Source organism: Diabrotica virgifera, chromosome 1 (assembly GCF_917563875.1).
Source record: "Diabrotica virgifera virgifera chromosome 1, PGI_DIABVI_V3a".
Taxonomy (NCBI): Eukaryota; Metazoa; Arthropoda; class Insecta; order Coleoptera; family Chrysomelidae; genus Diabrotica; species Diabrotica virgifera.
Window position 1 is genome coordinate 221,548,776 of NC_065443.1, and position 19,506 is coordinate 221,568,281.

The 19,506-nt window shown below is 33.3% G+C and overlaps 1 protein-coding gene across 1 annotated transcript in view; it reads left to right on the forward strand.

Moving 5' to 3' along the window:
• Positions 1–903: 903 nt before the first annotated feature.
• Positions 904–19,506, forward strand: part of LOC114335710 (uncharacterized) — a 45,452-nt gene continuing 26,849 nt past the window's right edge. Inside the window, exon 1 of the mRNA XM_028285992.2 lies at positions 904–1,305. Coding sequence (XP_028141793.1) covers positions 935–1,305 — 371 coding nt within the window. The 5' untranslated portion in view covers positions 904–934. The remainder of the gene's footprint in view (positions 1,306–19,506) is intronic.

Below are 19,506 nucleotides of genomic sequence, written 5' to 3' on the forward strand. Positions count from 1 at the left end.
GCGAATATTTCGAGAAATAAACGTTAGATCGAAAAACTAAAAAATACCTATACAATATTTTTCAAAAATATATCGAATGATACCAAACACGATCCTCCACGTAGTGGGGTGTGGGGTAAATTTAGAATTTTAAATAGGAACCCCGCGATATTTCTCGAAATGAACATCGGATCGAAAGACTGCAAAATGAACGTATTCAATATTTTTGAAAAATCTATCGAATGACACCAAACACGACCCCCCACCGAGATGGGGTGAGGGGTTACTTTAAAAACTTAAATAAGAGCCCCCCTTTTTATTGCAGATTTGGATTCCTTGCGTAAAAATAAGAAACTTTTATTCGAGATATTTTTTAGAATTATGGATAGATGGCGCAATAATCGGAAAAAACGATTATTGGAAATGGAAAATTAAATAAAAAAATAGAAAATCCTCACTAATATGGAAAACTTTACTTAACTTTTTTTGGTTTTAGGACATAATCTTCACAACCAAATAGGTCCCCATAACGCTCGAGTGACTTAAAACTTAGCATACTTTCCTCCTCTACATATAAATAAATGTATAATCCTTGTGCTGGCATATTTGAGATATGACAACCAGAATATGACTTGAATAATTGATACAATAATCATTTTAAGTTAGCTTCATTGACATATTAAGCGTAGACACGGCATACTCACCAAAAAAGCGTAACGCGGAAACAGCATGGAAACAGTCGATCGGTGGTCTATCTATCTCTTTTAACCAATCGATCCCGAGCATGTGACAGACAAAGTTAGCTAGACCACTCAATCCTATGTCGGCGTTACACCTCGATGCATTGACTGGCATATGACTAGCCAGCTCTATCCGTAACATGTCTCTGTATACCTTACATATAACAAAACCTGACAGATTAGAATGACATAACAATATTTTAATTACTTAAATTATGTTTGATGCCAGAGAATCAACAGAAGGTAAAATAGTAACATTAGACAGGGGGGACTACACTACTTGTACCGTAAATCTCCAAGGAGGTACAGTTGTTTCCTGGAGGATCAACAACGAAGAACAATTATTCCTGGGTCGAAGAAGTTCATTCTCGAAATTTGCAAACATCCGAGGAGGAGTTCGTTTGGTCTGGCCACACTATCATTTGTGGAGCTTCGGAAGACGACATGGGTTTGGTAGAGATATGTTGTGGAGAGTAATGAAAGGACCTGAGCTTTTACTCAATGGAGATATATTTCTCGACGTTTGTGTAACATCGAATCAGTACACGAAGTCTATGTGGAACTTCGATTTTGAAATGCACAACAGGTAAGAATTTTATATTTTATTTATTTCGTTGAACTTATCTAAAAGCTATTAGACTTAAAATTTACAATTTTAACTTATAGAATATAATATGTACAGTTACGGTGATTAAAATAATTTACAGGCTTACGTAGCTAGGAGCCGATTTTTTAATGTTTACCTCGTTTAATAGTAGGGGAGCGAAGTATGCTAAATGTGCAGTCACTCGAGCGCTTTGGGGACCTACACGGTCGTGAAGAGTAGGTCCTAAAACCAAAAAAGTTAAGTAAAGTTTTCCATTTTAGTAGGGACTTTCCATTTTTAATTTAATTTTCCATTTCCAACAATCGTTTTTCCGATTATAGCGCCATCTATCCGTAATTTGAAAAAATGTTTCGAATAAAAAAGTTGCTTATTTTTACGTAAAGAATCCAAATCTGGAATAAAAATTTGGTTCTCCTATTTAAGATTTTAAAGTAACCCCACACCCCACCTCCATGGGAGACGTGTTTGGTACCATTCGAAAGATTTTTCAAAAATATTGATTAAGTGTAAGTATTTTGCAGTTTTTTGATCTAATGTTTATTTTGCGAAATATCGCGGGATTTGTATTTAAAATTTTATATTTACCCACAACCCCTTTCCTTGAAGGCTTGAGTTATCAAGCCTTGAAAATCGTCATTTTTCGTTTTTTTCAATTTTAAATTGAAAATCCACGAGGAATATAAACTTCTTGTATCTGGCTGTATACCATAAATCACAAAAATACTAGATTTGTTGTAAAAGGTATATTTTAAAATACCCTAAATAAGAGTCACATTAAGAAAAAACGTTTTCGGATTAAGAAATCCATCATCAATGTTCTAAAAGTCAAAAAATAGCATGCCTGAGCCACCAAAATATGTTGGGTACAAAACCCTTTAAATATAAACGGTTACGTTATGTTATATCTTCTTCTTCTTTAAGTACCGTGCCCAAATTTTTAGGCGTGGGTAGCTTCCATAACAATTTGCCGATATCGTTCTCGATCTTGTGCGGCATGTAACAATTGATCTCCTGATAAGCCAGTCCATTAACGAAGGTTTCGGAGCCATGAATATTTCTTTCGACCAATTCCTCTTCTTCCGTCGATCTTTCCATTGAGTATTAACTGCAGCATCCTGTATCTGCTACCTCTCATTATATACCCCAAATATTCAAGTTTTCTCTTTTTATCATCTTCATTAAGTCACCTTCGCCTTGACCTACTCTGTTTAAGACTTCTCTGTTAGAAATACGTTGAACCCAAGATATTCTGAGCATTCTACGATATGACCACATCTCAAAGGCTTCTAATTTGTTCATCATGTTAACCTTCATGATCCAGGTTTCACATCCATATAGTAATACAGAATACACATAACATTTTAGGAACTTGATTCTTAGTTGTAAATTCAGCTGAGAGTTGCTCAGAATAGATCTAAGTTTCATAAATGCTCCTCTTGCAATTTCTATACGAGTTTTAATTTCTTCATCCGGATTTAGTGTCTCGTTTATCCAACATCCTAGGTATTTAAAATGGTTAACTTTTGCTATTGATTCATCACTGACAATTAGTTGCATAGGGCCGACGTCTTGTTTACTAACCACAAGTAACTTTGTCTTTGTTGCATTTATGTTAAGTCCGTTATTGGAGCATTCTCTAATGATTAGATCTATAAGGAATTGAAGATCTTCGATGTTTTCAGCCATGATCGCGATGTCGTCTGCATATCTGATGTTGTTAATAGTCTCCCCCTTGATTCGAACTCCACATTGTCCTTCCAAGGCTTCATTAAAAATTATTTCTGAGTATACGTTAAACAAAGTTGGGGATAACACACAACCCTGTTATGTTACATATTTATATAAAATTTAAATGATGTTCTAGATATGCCTGGATGTTACCCAGGGCAACACAGGACTCTACCTACGTGTTTGGAATTTTTTTGAGAAAACCTCACATGGGTAACATCCAGGCATATCTAGAACATCATTTAAATTTTATATAAATATGTAACATAACATAATCGTTTATATTTAAAGGGTTTTGTACCCAACACATTTTAGTGGCTCAGGCATGCTATTTTTTGACTTTTAGAACACTGATGATGGATTTCTTAAACCAAAAACTTTCTGTTTTATTGTGACTCTTATTTAGGGTATTTTTAATATACCTTTTACAACAAATCTAGTATGTTTTTAATTTTAAATTGCTTATAACTCGAAAATGATCAACTTTAGAGAAAAATTATAAGAGACCATTTTGGTTTAGAATGGTCCAAAAAACCTAAAAAAAATTGTCGTGGCCAAAATATTGATTTTTGCAATTTGCTTAAAAAAATTGTTAAAAAAAAATTGGACCACTTTTCACTTGGGCGACTTGTTGAACCTTATTCTGGGATGTCTCACGAATGTGATTATGCAAAAAAATCTCATGGGAATATTTTTCCAACGAACCCGCCGTTCTCGTCTTGTCTTGTAGGACATATACAGAGACGCCCACAATCAGATATGTTGAAAATGATAACTAACTGGACACCACTATACTCGCCTAGGTGTAGAGAAAGACATATAAGAAGATGGCTGGATGATGTAGAAGAAGACTTAAGGGTAACGAATGTGAAAGACTGGAAAGTTCAGTGCAAAGAGAGGAAGAAACGGAAAAGAGTCACGACAGCAACAAAGACACACGGTAAGCTATAAATGACAAAGGAGTAATCCACCTCACCCAAGAATAGGATTTTAAACGCCATGGCGTCAGGTATAATCCCTAGGGATTGTAATGCTTAATGAATGAATGAATTAACCAAGTTATAAAACACAATAAAATACCGGAGCAATGAAGAACGAGCGGACTAATTCAAAAAATGAGATAAAAAGCAGCCAAAAAACTGCAGAAGTATCAACTTGTGAAGTACTTCCCTAAAACTTACAACTAAATTCTACAAAAACTACTGAATTGGAGAATAAGTTTAGCAGATGATTAACAGGGTTTTCGTACTGGAGGATCATGCACCGACGCAAGATTCGTCATAAATAAAATAAATGAGAAATCACTAGAGTATAATAGACCAGCAGCATTTCTACGTCTGATTGAGTTGAAAAAACATTTGATAGGGTGACACTCAAAAATGGAATCCATCTTCTGTATAATGGAGAAGTTCCCCTAGATATCATAAAAACTATTAAAAGCAACTACTAAAACAACAAAATAGAAGTCAGAATAAGTGACCAACTTACAGGACCTATAGACATAGGCAGTGGAAGAAGACAGGAAGATTATTGAGCCCTATGCTCTTTAATTTAATCATGGATGAAATCATCAAAAGCGTCAACAAAGGAAGAGGATACAGAATGGGAAACAAAGAAGTAAAATTACTATGATGCGCAGACGACGCACGCAATATTAATACCCCAAGATGAAGTTAGTCTCTGCAAAGATTAGTCCCAGCTTAAATAAGAGCAAAAGATTTCAGTGTGACAATTTCATCTCAGAAACTAAAAAAATAGTTATCAGTAAAGAACCAATCAGATGTAAAATAGAAATTGAGGGCATCAGCATCAGTACTAAATAAATAATGGAAATAAAATACATTGGAATTACAGCTACGGAAACCTGGACAAAGAAGTGGTAGATCAAGGTACAATCAAGTAAATAGGCAGGCAGGATGCCTTAATAACACTATATGGCAAAACCGATATACTAACACTGAGATGAAGTCAAGAATTTATATAGCCTGGGGGGCTATAATTCTGGAGTGTTAAAAGTAAATTTTGTGACCTGTATGAAGATGGTGTTTGCCTAAAGCTGAAATTGAATTGGCATAATTACAAACAGATATGGAATGTTCGTAAACTCTTTTTTGGATTCTATGGTTGCTTTGGCCTATGTAAGATCGGGGGCAGTTTGAACAGGGAGTTTTATAAACCCCGCTTTGTTCGTTTGGGATGTTGTCTTTGACTGATCGGACAAGCGGTGAAAGTTTATGATGGCGGTAAATATTATCTTATTCCTCGAAGTTTGAGAATTTTGTCGATTTTGTCAGTAACACATTTAATGTAAGGAAGAAATGAAAGGCGTTTTTATCTGGAGACAAGAGTCTTCATAATTGAATTAATCTGTTGAGGTGGGTAATGACAGTTGGCATGCAAGTATCGATTGGTATGGGTGAGTTTTCGGTAAACAGAGTGATGAAAACCTTGGGATTGGTTCTTGTTTATGAGAACGTCGAGGAACAGTAGGGATGAATCAGTATCCACCTCCATTGTGAACTGGATACTAGGATGTATACCATTCAGATACACCAGAGACATCAGATACCAGAGCATCCCTGCCGTGGGGCCAAATGGCGAATGTATCGTCAACATATCGTAGCCAACATATAGGTTTGAGCGTGGATGTGGATAGTGCTCCAGTCTCGAAGTCTTTCATAAAGATATTGACAATTACTGGACAGCGTGGCGAACCCATTGGGGCACCATTTAATTGTCTGTAGTTTGATTATGGAAAATGAAATAAGTGTTGGACATAATTTAATGTTTAATGGGGGATAAGTGGTCGTGCTAGGTACTGTGTTTAGTTTCCAGAATATTTAGGGTTTCGGCGATAGTAGTGCTTGTAAAAAGTGAAGCGATGTCGAAGCTTACTAGAATGTCTGAGTGTGAGATAGGGTATTGTTTGATAAGTTCGAAGAAATCAAATGACAAATAAACGCTCCAACAGTATTACATTGACCAGTGTACAGTATAGTAATGTCTGGGGCTTCGGAGACTGAGACCCCGGAATCACTGAAGATGACGTTAGAAAGGACGTCGAAAGCTGCGACAAGAGAATATCTACGTGATGCAACCCAGAAGCCTAGTGAGTTTAATTTTAATATTAATTGAGGGGGTTAGAAGGGTTTAGGTGCACTTTTTTAAAATACACTAAGCGCCAAAGCCAAAATTAACGCACCATCTTAAAAATGGGACATTTTTAATGTCTCATATTTCCTAAACCTGTTGTCCGATTTTAGTGATTTTCTATTGTGGTATAGATTTAGTCTTCAAGAATATCGATTTGTGTCATTGTATACCGGGTGTAACAATGATAGTGTGTTTTTTCCTCAAAGTTTGAAACACCCTGTGGAATATTCTAGCGTATATAAAATATTGAAATTACAACTCAACTGTAACCTTAGGCTATCTTAACATTTTGCTTTTTGATTCATTCGCTTATGTTGGATAATAAAAAAGTTAGGTACTTTTTTTTTTTTTTTTTTTTTTTATATGGCTTTGGCAGTTTGCCATACAGCCAGTTACATGTTTTTTTTAATCTCATTAGGAGCAATAAAAAGTTTATGAATTATTTTCAATTAAATATAGACTAGAATAGATAAATTTAAAGTTGGAAATCAATACAACAATTAGTGAAAAGAAGAGAAAATTTTATATATATACATACACATTAACAAGGGTCACACGCTTCACGTCCAGGGGCCCATCAGGACATTATAATATAAAACATATACAGGAAAACTAGGCCACGGTAAATAGGATTAAACATATAAAGGAGAGAAAAACAAAGGTAAACAGTAAAAACAAATTATTATTATTTTTTTTTAACTAAAGAAAAATATTACATTTGGCCAAAAAATCGATTATGCAGTCGTAAATTAATCTGTTTTGAGTCGCTAGAGCAGATAAAACGTTAAACGGAGATTTACCGGTAATGTGAACTATATTATTATATAATAAGGTGGATTCCAGATTATTTTTGGCACAACCAAAAATTACATGATCTAGGTCACCTTCTACTCCACATTCCACACAGTTTTTACTCTCAACCACATGAATTCTTGCAAGATGAGCAGGAAAGCAAGCATGTCCAAATTTTAGCCTAGATATCGTTGTTATATAACGCCTAGGGACATTATAGGTTCTATGCCAATGTGAAACAGGGACAGTTGTGTGTAAAGAAGTGTATCTATTTGGGTTGGTAAAGCAAAACTCAGACCATAGGTCACTCCATTTATGTTTCAAGGCTTTCTTACGTGTGGCAACCAAATCAGAAATACTTGGTAGATATTCTGTGGTTTCCCCTGAATAAATACTTAATTTGGCTAAATGGTCCACATGCTCATTATGTTTAATCCCACTGTGTGCTTTTGCCCATATAAATATCACATTTTTTTTATTTTCTTTAAGTTGTTTCACCAATTTTTTAATTAATATTATATAGGGATTGGAGTATGTGCTTGGAAAAGTAGGTTGGTTAATAGCTGTGAGAACTGACATCGCATCTGTAACAATAATAACGGAGGATTCCCTGTTAGAAACAAAAACTAGGGCTTGATATATGGCAATTGCTTCCGCACTAAATATGGAAATATTTGCTTTTAATTTGAACATTTTTTCTACCTTTTCCATGGGGATGTAAAAGGCACATCCTGTACCGTCTCCTGATTTGGAGGCATCCGTGTAGATAGTACTGTGGTAATCCCAATTGGATAAGATGCTTGTTATAATGTTGTTATTTGCTCTTCCAGTGTTTACATAATTTGGTTTAATAAATTTAACGTCATAAAAAAATGTTTCAAAATCATTTGTATCTGTGTGTGATTTTAAGTTAATAGCTTCATCAGCAGAAACTGTGTTTTCTCTAAGAGCTTCACATAGGGTTGGAGAGTTTTTCTTCATCCAATATTTATTCGTTAAATCATAGTTGTTTAAATTTATTAATTCGGTATAAAGGAAAGTGTTCTGGTGTTTAATTTTCAGTAAAAATTTTTCGGCCAGGAAATGTCTTCTAAGAGAAATTGGAGGCTCAAGTGCTTCAACATAAAGGGGCTCAATAGGAGTTGTCTTCATGGCTCCAATACAGATCCGCAGACACTGGTTTATAAATATGTTTAATTTGTTTAGTAAGTTCTTGCTGGAAGATCCATATAACCAACATCCATAATCTACGATAGAGCGAATGTACGTCCTATAAAAAAGTAAGGAAGTCTGAACATCTGTTCCCCACCAAGTTTTAGTTGTCATTTTCAGAAAGTTTAGGCCTTTTTCACATCTATTTAACATATATTCTATGTGAAATTTCCATGTGAGTTTGTGATCCAGTATAAATTTCCATGAAATTTCCATGTGAGTTTGTGATCCAGTATATATTTAACTACCTTTTTAAAAGGAATTTCTCGCTGTTTTACTATAAATGTTTCTATATTGGGAATATTATGTCTACTGAAAATGGTCATTACTGATTTTGTGGTCGACAGTTGAAGGTGATTTTCTTCCAACCATATTTCTACAACATTGTAAGTATCCATTAAAAATCCAAAAGCTTCATCTCTCTTCTTTGTTTCGCAGTATATGCTGAAGTCATCTGCATATTGGATAATCTTAAAAGGATATTTTTCCAACTTTAATTTATGTAGGTCAGCTGTGTATAAATTGAAAAGCAAAGGACTTAAGACAGCTCCTTGTGGAATTCCTGTAAAAACATATCTTGGGCCTAATAAATGGTTGTTAAAATCCCTGACATAAACATGTCTTTCTGAATATAATCCGACAATAGCATATACTATTGCCTTAGGAATTTTAAAATCAATAATCATTTTTTTACTCAAAATATTTAAGCTTAAGGTGTCATATGCTTTCTCAATATCAATAAAAATTGTTGGAATATAGTTATTTCTAGAGAAATTATTTTGAATATTTGTTACTAAGGTTGTAAGTGCATCTAGCGTACCCACTCCTCTTTTGTATGCAAATTGATAGGGCGTAAGCAGGTCTTTTTTATGTAGCCACCATTCTAGCCTATGTTTTAGCATACGTTCGAAAGTTTTTTGCACACATGATAGCAGAGAAATCGGTCTATACGAATGGGCCAAATTAGGGTCTTTACCTTGTTTAGGAATCGGTGTGATTATAATTTTTCTAAAGTCTTCAATGCATTCACCTGCAAGCATCTCATCAAAAATTTGTAGAAGAAACCTTTTTGCTATAATTGGTAGGTTCTCTAACATTGGATACTTTATTTGATCAAAACCCGGGGCAGTACATTTTTTATTTATTAAAGCATAATTTAGTTCATTAATGTGAAATTTTTTTGCCAAAAAATGATTTTTATCTAAGAACGTTTGTTCGATATTTACAATGGAAGGAACAGTCTGGGGAGCTACATGATTAAAAAACTCATCTATTAAATCATCATTATGTGGCTTACCCAGGTTTATTGCTTTACGATTCATTTTTTTTGCTTGTTTCCATATCATGCTCGCTGGAGTATTTTTGTTGAGATTGGAACACCATTCAATCCAACTTTTTTTAGCTTTTTCTTTTAATGTTCGTTTAGTAAGTGCCATACATTTTTGGTAAGCAAGAAAATTATCTTCTGTGGGGGTTTCTTTGTATACTCGCAGTAAATGTTTTCTTTCAGAAATTATGTTGTCACATTCTGCATCCCACCAAGGTGAAGGTGTTCGATTTTTGCACTTAAATGGTCTGTATTCTCTTAAAGTTCTTTGTGCTGCATTATTTATACAATTGATTAAGAATGCATATTTTTCTTTGGTGGTTGGATATTCTGCATCAGTAAAATTATAAAAATAGTCTTCCACAATCTCTTTATATTGCTCCCAATTAGCTCCTTTTAGGTTCCATCTATATCGCGGAACTGTGATATCCTGCGGAATTTGTTGCATTGCAAGAGTTATTTTTATCATAAAATGATTCGATCCTAGTGTGTCAGAGTAAACTGCCCAATCTATATCACTAGCTACATCCGAGGAGCAAAAGGTAACATCTATCATAGAAACATTGCAGCCTGGCCGGGTAATGCACGTAGGTTCGCCCGTATTCATAACTACAAAATCACAATTATTACTTGCTTCAATGAGTTGTTTACCAATAGAATCGTTTTTATGCGATCCCCAGGTAGAATGATGCGCGTTAAAATCCCCACCAATAATACATGGAGTTGAAAATTGCGAAAAAATATTTACCCAATCAGTCGTGTTGGTTTTAATGTCCGGTGCCCTATAAACGGAAACTATACTTAAAATTTTTTTGTTGAATTTAATATTAATACCACAAACAAGAAGGTCGACATTAAAATTGGAAACTATGCTTAATTCTAGGTGTGAAATCGATTTTTTGACCAAAATGCAAACTCCAGAAAAACCATCTTGTCTATCCTTACGAATTACATTATAACCTACAAAACTGTATACTTTGTTGGGTTTAAACCATGTTTCACTTATTATTGCCACATCAATATTATTATTTACAAGATAATGCATTAAACTATTTTTATTGGAAACAGCAGAACGTGCGTTCCACTGACAAATATTTAATGTCTTTAGTAATGGAGTGAAGGTTACTTTTTACATGTGTCCTCCAACACTTTATTTATTCTTGTTTGAATTAAATCATTATTTAAATTTTTTATATCTTCAATAGTATGAATACTTTTTAAAAAATCAACTATACAATCTGCAATTGACTTTACAATGTTTTTATTATTTAAATCTTGATAAGTTGGTGGATTATTATTTCGAGGCAGTGGTTGATTAGGGCCAAACTGAAAAGGGAACATCGGTTGTGGAGGAGGAGTGTCATTAGAAATTCGACGTTTTTTATTGCTGTTACCGGTAGGACTACGTGTAGGATGTGTGGGCAAAACATAATTGCTATTTTTCTTAAAATTGGAGTGTAAAAAGGAGTTAGAATTTCCAGACCTGGATTCAACTGCTGGTAAAGGCGGAAAATTTTCGTTGGACAAAATAGAAAAACTATTTTTAACAGATATTCCCGAATAAGACATTTCATATTTTTCTCTTGCTTCAATAAAGGAAATATTCTCCACAACCATAATATTCTTAATTTTACGTTGTTTCTCATAATGCGGACATTTTCTTGAAATGGAAACATGGTCATTAGTTTTGCAATATATACAGCGAATTTCTGAATCGTTACAAACGTGATTTTCGCCTTTTACGTTACTACATTTAATGCACAATTCCTCAACCCTTTTACAGTTCCCGGAAATGTGTCCAAAAAGCAGACACCGGAAACATTGAGTAATTCTGCTGAAAAACCGCTCTACCGAAAAATAAACACTATTTATTGAAATATAATTGGGTAAAATATTCCCTTCAAAGGTTACAATGACGGTTTTTTTGGGGACATACTGTATATCACCATCCTTTTCTATTCTACGATGTGTACGTTTAACATCAACTACTGTTGCGGAAGATGTTATGTTATCTAAAATATATTTCGTATCGTATTGAGTATCAACATCTCTTATCAAACCCTTAATTTCCAATAAATGATTTGGTATAAACGCTACAAGATCATTTTCTGATAAAAGAGGATTGTTTACCAAAGCATTGGCATCAGAACATGTTTTTAGACAAACTTTTATTCTATTTTTTCCAACGCTTCGAATTTGAATAATATTCTTAACGTTCAATTTCTTATGCAAAATATCTGCCACACATAAAGGATGCAACCGACCTGCATTTTGAATATTTTTCCGTTCGATATAAACACAAATATTATTCAAATTATACTTATCTCCATTCCTTAGGTTAAAAAGTTTAGGCATTTTGTTTTGTTTATGAATATCCTTTTCGTTATCACTAATGAGCTGACGACTGGTTCCAGCTGTTGCTACAGAACAAGCAGTGGTATCCATCTCTTGTACGGGGACCGATTCATAATTCGCATCACTTTTAGAGTTATTTACACTCACTGTCTGGTTAATCGTTTCACCTAACGGCGTCTTTATATTTACAGCTTCCCCCATTTAGGGGGAGCTATTTACACTCCGTACACCTTATCGCAAAAAGAGTTTAAACTAGTTTACAAAGTAAAAATTAAATAATTAATAGCCGATATCGGTAATTATCACTGGTTTTGTTGATAGAAATACGTCCGGTACCTATGAAGTCTATCACGATACTGTTAGGTACTTTAACACTAGCAACTTTCTTCATCAATACAGGGTGTTTCTAAATAAGTGCGACAAACTTTAAGGGGTCATTTTGCATTAAAAAATAATGGCCGTTTGCTTTATAAATATATGTCCGTAAATTCTTCGTTTCCTAGAGACGGGATGTTGAATTTTTTCTTACAAACTGACGATTTATTTATTGCTCTAAAACCGGTTGAGATATGCAAATGAAATTTAGAAGTTTTAAGAGGTAGTTATTACACATTTTTTGACGTACAATTAAGAATTTTATATTTACCATTGGCGCGGATACGGGTCATATTTCCCGGTCATATTACCCGTATGCACGCCAATGGTGAATATAAAATTCTTAATTGTATGCCAAAAAATGCGTAATAGCTACCTCTTAAAAGCTACCAAATTTCATTTGCATATCTCAACCGGTTTTAGAGCAATAAATAAATCGTCAGTTTGTAAGAAAAAATTCATTATCCCGTATCTCGGAAACGAAGCATTTGCAGATACAGTACGTAAATCGTTCAGCTGGACATAGGGAACATACATTGTACATATTTAGATACATAAATACATACATTGTATTATATTGAGACAATTGTGGCAACTAAGCTCTCTTGATGACAATATGGTTGTTAGCATTAAGGGGCATTAACCTCAAAATTGACAACTCTGACACAAATAAACGTCAAAATATTACAATGTAGTATCTAAATATTTTTGGCCTAAGGGAATGGGAAAACTGTTTAGTTTTGAAATTAGTTTTTAAAAATAAATATTTTAAAAATTAAAGTAAAATTATTAACTCATTAATCATAAACTTTGTTTTCGATTTATTTATGGACAGCCTTGCTTCAAAACTCACTCATTCTATTCGTTCTAACAGCTCTATTACACCAAAAACTCGTACTCGAACAGAAGCTTCAACTAACACAGGTTACCGCAGTTGCCACAATTCTCTCAATGTATAATCCCTATGTCCAGCCGAACGATTTACGTACTGTATATGTTTATAAAGCAAACTATCATTATTTTTTCATGCAGAATTACCCCTTAAAGTTTGTCCCACTTATTTAGAAACACCCTGTATTGATAAAGAACGTTGCTAGTTATTAAAGTACCTAACTTTTTTATTATCCAACATAAGCGAATGAGTCAAACAGAAAAATATTAAAATAGCCTAAGGTTACAACAGAGTTATAATTTCAATATTTTATAGACGCTAGAATATGCCACAGAGTGTTCCAAACTTTGAGGAAAAAACACACTATCATTGTTACACCCGGTATACAATGACACTAATCTGATTAGCAACAGTATTATTATATCGATATTATTGAAGAATAAAGCCATAACATATTAAAAAAATCACTAAAATCGGACTACAGGTTTAGGAAATATGAGACATTAAAAATGTCCCATTTTTAAGGTGGTGCGTTAATTTTGGCGCTTAGTGTATTACTCTAAGTACAGATTCGCATATACCTCGTCCAATTTACTTACCGTTGCACGTCATCCGCGGCATAGCCTGTGACACGATACCAACACGAAATATCTAGACGGTAGGTGTGTTCCCCTTTAGAATCATTTTGATTCTAAAAAAGAACACACCCACCGCCTAAATATTTCGTGTTGGTATCGTGTCACAGGCTATGGCGCGGATGACGTGCAACGGTAAGTAAATTGGACGAGGTATACTTAAATGGTATTAGAACTTGGTGGTAAAACGATTTAAGCATATTTCGCCCTACAGTCGCCATCTATCGCTATTACATTTAGTTCACTGAAAAAATTGCAGTTTGCTTTGATAATAAAAAGGTTTAACCGTGCGCTTGAACCGTTTTGCCACAAAACTATTTTTAGTATTCTGTAAAAACAAATAGTAAAAAACGGATTTAAGTGCGCTTGAACCATTTTACCACAAAACTATTACCAGAGAACGGCAGTTCTCGCCAGTGGCGCACACCCAAACCCCCCTACATGCGACACTATATATACACGAAATTTTCGATTTTCTAAATCTGACTGAATTTAAAATTGGACCATCCCCCATCTTAAAGTTCAGGAAAAGACTCACCCATTAATATATCAACCATCCATTTTGGTCCAAGGGTGTGGATTTTACGACCCTTCCTATTTAGGGTGTGTTTTTCGTTGTCGTCCCCAAAACTCCCAGAAACTTTAAAAATTTAAGTCCGACCTTTGCGGCTTCTAATAGTACTCATTAGAGAGCGGAATATATGCAACACAACATTACCAAAATATGCGCATATATATGCATTACTTTTACTACAAATATGCAGGTATTTTTTCTAAATTTGTCTAAATATGCAAATGCATATTAAAAATACTCAAAAATAAAACAATATATTAAGTCGTACGATCTTCAGAAAAGTTGCCTTCAAAAATACGTACAACTTTCCTCAAACAATCGAAGCCCTCATTTTTTTCTAAAACATTTTTTAATTTATTTCTAATTGTAATCCCTGTATTTTCGGGAATTTTTTGACAATGAGCAGAAAAAGTGTTAACAAGATTAACCGAATCACTTAATTGTAAATTCCTTTGTTCTAATGACTTTATTAGATCTGGTAAAAAACCAAAATTAACTTTTATGAACATAAGTTCTTTAGCAATTTGTACGCTACTTAAAGAACAAAGTACGTTACTTAAGCTGAAGAACAAAAGCGGAATTGTCTACAATTTGATGGATTTTTGTATTTTGATGCTTCTCTCTATGTCCGTCTTTATAGAAGTAAAAGCGAATTTGTCGAATAAAAACACTCTTTCCAGAAAAATTTCTTTTGTGGGACATGATGCTTTTGTTTGTCAGTTCCTCATTTAAAAAATGAAATGTGAAAATGAATGTAACTTACGATTTTGGAACAGGCCTTGCAAAATACTTTGTCTCCACTTAGCTTTAACTCGGGAAAACACTTCGTCCAAGCACTTTTTTGAATGGTAGACATATTTAAATTTAATATATACCAATCACTTCAAAAACACTAAATACGATACAACGTTAACTTTAAACAAATGTTGGCCGGAAACTGACAAAATAATTATTAGACCCTTAAAAGCAGGTAGGCACCTACGACTTGCTACGCTAATAAAATAATATTTTTCTGGGAACACCCATAATTGTTAAATTCAGGTAGTAATGGGAAAGTCCAGAGGAGCGATAGATAGATAAATAACGAGCTCGTTCATATCGAAGTTATAAAATTCCAACTAAGAGAGGAAAATTTTAAACTTTTATATAATTTATTTTTAAAATATGCAAAATAAATCGTGTTTAGCTTAAATATGCAATGTTGTGTTTGTTGTCTGAAAATATGCAATATATGCATCTATATGCACTTTGCATATATTCCGCTCTCTAGTACTCATCATTACCTTTCCAACGCATGTCTAATTTTGAAAATCGGTTATACCATTCAAAAGTTACCGAGCTCAGAATATGACTCAATTTTTATTTAAAAAAGGGAAAATGTTTGTGGATATTTATGTATGTGTGTGGAAAAGTTACACCGATTTGATTTTTTTTTCTGTGTTTTAAGAGGGGGTCAGGGCCGATTCAGAACCGGTATAGTTTTTGACTTTTCACCACCATTAAGCCAGTTATAGGACTTGGTAAGTACAAAACGGCATATTTTTTGGGAGTATATATCTTCGGATCAAGAAGGGACAGGAGAACCGCAAATACATCATATTAATACTGTTGAAATAAGATTTCAAATGGTGTCCAAGCCGTCAGGATCACACATACACACGGCTCAGTATAGCCGAAAAACTGAAAAACTAATCTTAGGCCAGGAACCTAAGCTTTTCACCCCGCAATTTTTACAGAATGGATCGATTTGCTTGAAATTTTAAGAATAAGCAGAGGATAGTCCAAGGATCAAAATCTATATGATTCCGAAAGGCGCTTTTACCATAGGGGTGGTTTCCACCCCATCTCGGGGGTGGAAATTTTTTATTATACTTTAATCGCAAAAGTTGATAAAAACATTCATTCTAAGCAAAAAAGTTCTGTACATTTTTTTGATAAAATTAAGAGTTTTCGATTTATTCGTTATCGAAAGTGTTAGATTTGTATAGAAAAATCAATGTTTTTCGATATTACAATTCACTCAATTTTTGCCGTAGAAAAATTGTTTTCAAACCAAGTTGTTGGGAATTAAATAACCTACAATTTTATATGGAAACATTTTTTCCTATCTCTGATGCTAATCTTTCTATTCTGAAGAAAATATCATTTTTTACCAAACTACTTAAATTCGTTATTCATTTTTAACTCCAATTTTTTAAAAACGAATCATTCTAAGCCAGCCAAACTTCTAGAATCTATTAAAAATACATAAATAAATAAGAATTAATAAGGCCAATGACCAAAAACACCTCCAAGTTACATTATTATGATTCCAATTAGATTTCTCCTTTTTTTTTCAAAAAAATATATTGATTTTTTAACCGTAACTTTTTTGTTTTTTATCTTAGAAAGTTTGGTAAAAAAATAATTTTGTAGATTTTTACAAGGTCTATAAGTCCATTAATATTAAATCTTTTTAAAATCCTCAGTCGCAAAAAGCGGTGACTTTGAAAGGGTTGGTAAAGGAGGATTTTGCATGTTATTACAAGTTTTAATTGTCAATAGCTCACTCAATTTTTGCCGTAGAAAAAATATTTGCAAACCAGGTTCTTGGGAATTAAATAAGCTACAATTTCATATTGAAACATTTTTTCGTATCTCTGATGCTAATTTTGCTATTCTGAGGAAAAGGTCATTTTTTTCCAAACTATAAAAATTCGTTATTCGCTTTTAACTCGCATTTTTTTAAAAACTAATCATTCTAAGCCGGTCAAACTTCTTTACATAAGTAAAAAAGATCAAATAAGGTTAATGACTATTTTTAATTAGGGTGGTGATTACGGGGTTGCTTGCACTCACTTTTTCGCTGAAAAAAATGGGGACTGACATGCTTTTCATTATGTCACTTAATTTTTGAGATAGACACTTTTTTTATTTCTGTTGATAGACATTTTTAACTATTTTAAATTAGTTTGAACAAGTTGTCCTCGAAAAATGCATAGTTTTCCCGTCTTTTGACTTAAACTACAATATTTAACATTTGACGAAGAAGAGCCAACATATAATAAAGTATAGCTCGATTACTATTGGTCCAAAAGGAAATTTAAAAAAACGGTTTTGTTTATTTTTTCAAAAGGTACATTTTTGTTAAAAAAAAGTTGTGTTGATAAAACGAAAACTTTTGGAGTTATTAGCCGAAAACTTATTAAAAACATTGATTTTTTCGATATAAAACTAACACTTTCGATAGCGAATAAATCGAAAACTATCAATTTTATCAAAAAACTGTATAGAACCTTTTTTGATTTTAGTGAACGTTTTTACCAACTTTTGGGATTAAAGTATAATGAAAAATTTCCACCCCCGAGATGGGGTGCAAAATCACCCCCATGGTGAAAGCGCCTTTCGGCATGATATAGATTTTGATCCTTGGAGTATCCACTACGTATTCTCAAATTTTCAAGAAAATCGATCCATTCTGTAAAAATTGCGAGGTTTTGTCCTATTTTAAGCTTCATTACTTGGACTAACTTTGAAAATTTTGGATTTTCGACCATTACTCAAAATTTCAACCTACGAATTGTGCCAATAACTGAGCGTTTGTAGAAGGACTCTAAACGAATCTAACGGAGTGTACCTCATATCCGGGAAAATTCGAATTTTTAGGTTATAGGCTTCTTAAATATGATCAAATCTATTTCCTATGGGAAAACGGTTCCTCAAGCTCAATAATTCCTGTAAAAGCTTCAGTTATCATACTTGACCTTAGATCCATCAGACACTACTGGTCAATACGTTTCAAACTCATGTTTACTGATCAAAATTGGTTAAGCCGTTTAGAAGTTATTAAGATACAAAAGTATAATCCAGTTAAGGAGCATTCCCGAAATGGTTTATGTAGTTGTAGTAGTTACGACGCTAAATTTGGCAACGGGCAATCCGACTTCATTTACCGGCCATCTCAATATTTTTTTTCAGTCTATTTCGAATAGAAAAAAAATCTAATGTGCATTCGATGGACACTAAATCATTTGGGGGATAATGCAACAAAGGTGACCATTTATAAAGCCTAACGTGTAATAGAGGAACACTGCATTCAATTTCATACATTTAATTTATAGATAACTCTGAAAAACTCCTGATACAAGAATAAAAACCGTTAAACGCCGTAAAAATGAGTGGCGCATACAATATTCCAGCTTCAAAAGATCTGATATGAATATTACGTAGCGCGAAAATGTATTTCCATTTTGATGCAAAAACAAAATTCTAGTTTTTTTTAAAAGATTTTTCCATGATATTTGCTAAATTTGAAGTAAACGCGGCACAAAAGAGTTTCAAAATTCAAACTGTATCAAAGTTACTCTTTTGTGGCGCGTTTACTTCAAATTTAGCAAATATTATGGAAAAATCTTTTAAAATAAAACTAGAATTTTGTTTTGCATCAAAATGAAAATACATTTTCGCGCCACGTAATATTCATATCAGATCTTTTGTAGCTGGAATATTGTATGCGCCACTCATTTTTACGGCGTTTAGCGGTATTTTACTCTTGTTTTTAGTATTCTGTAATGTGTAAACACATGGATTAATCTAAAGTAAATAAATATTATATAGATTTGTGAACAATTTTGAAGACTAATTAAGTATTATGCAACGTGCCAGTTGTGGTTAAACTGTGGATAACAGCTGGGACAAAAATAATTAGTATTATGTAGTTAACATCTGCACTTGAACCATTTTACCAGTAACATTTATCAACACGATGTACCGATTCAAGTATCGTTTTTTAATTATTGAAAAAATGAAGGATACAGTAAGAGTAATAATATACCCTTTATATTTTTATCATTCTATAGTACATTGTACCCTAAACATATTTTAGTTTAATGACTCCTAGAATTTATAAAACTCAAACAACTTTGAAGTTGATTATCTCAGAACTATCAAAACTGCTATTAAACCCTTTTACGCCTGGTCCCCTCAATTCCTGTAAAGATTTTATTGTTTATAATAAATATTGGTTTTAGCTTTAAGTTTAATTTATATCACATCTACATCTAATTTAGTCCATTAAAATGTTACATTTTTTAAGCCATACCTTGCATTTGTTAGAGGAGTCAATTTTATTTCTTTAATGTCTAAAAGGGAACAGTAG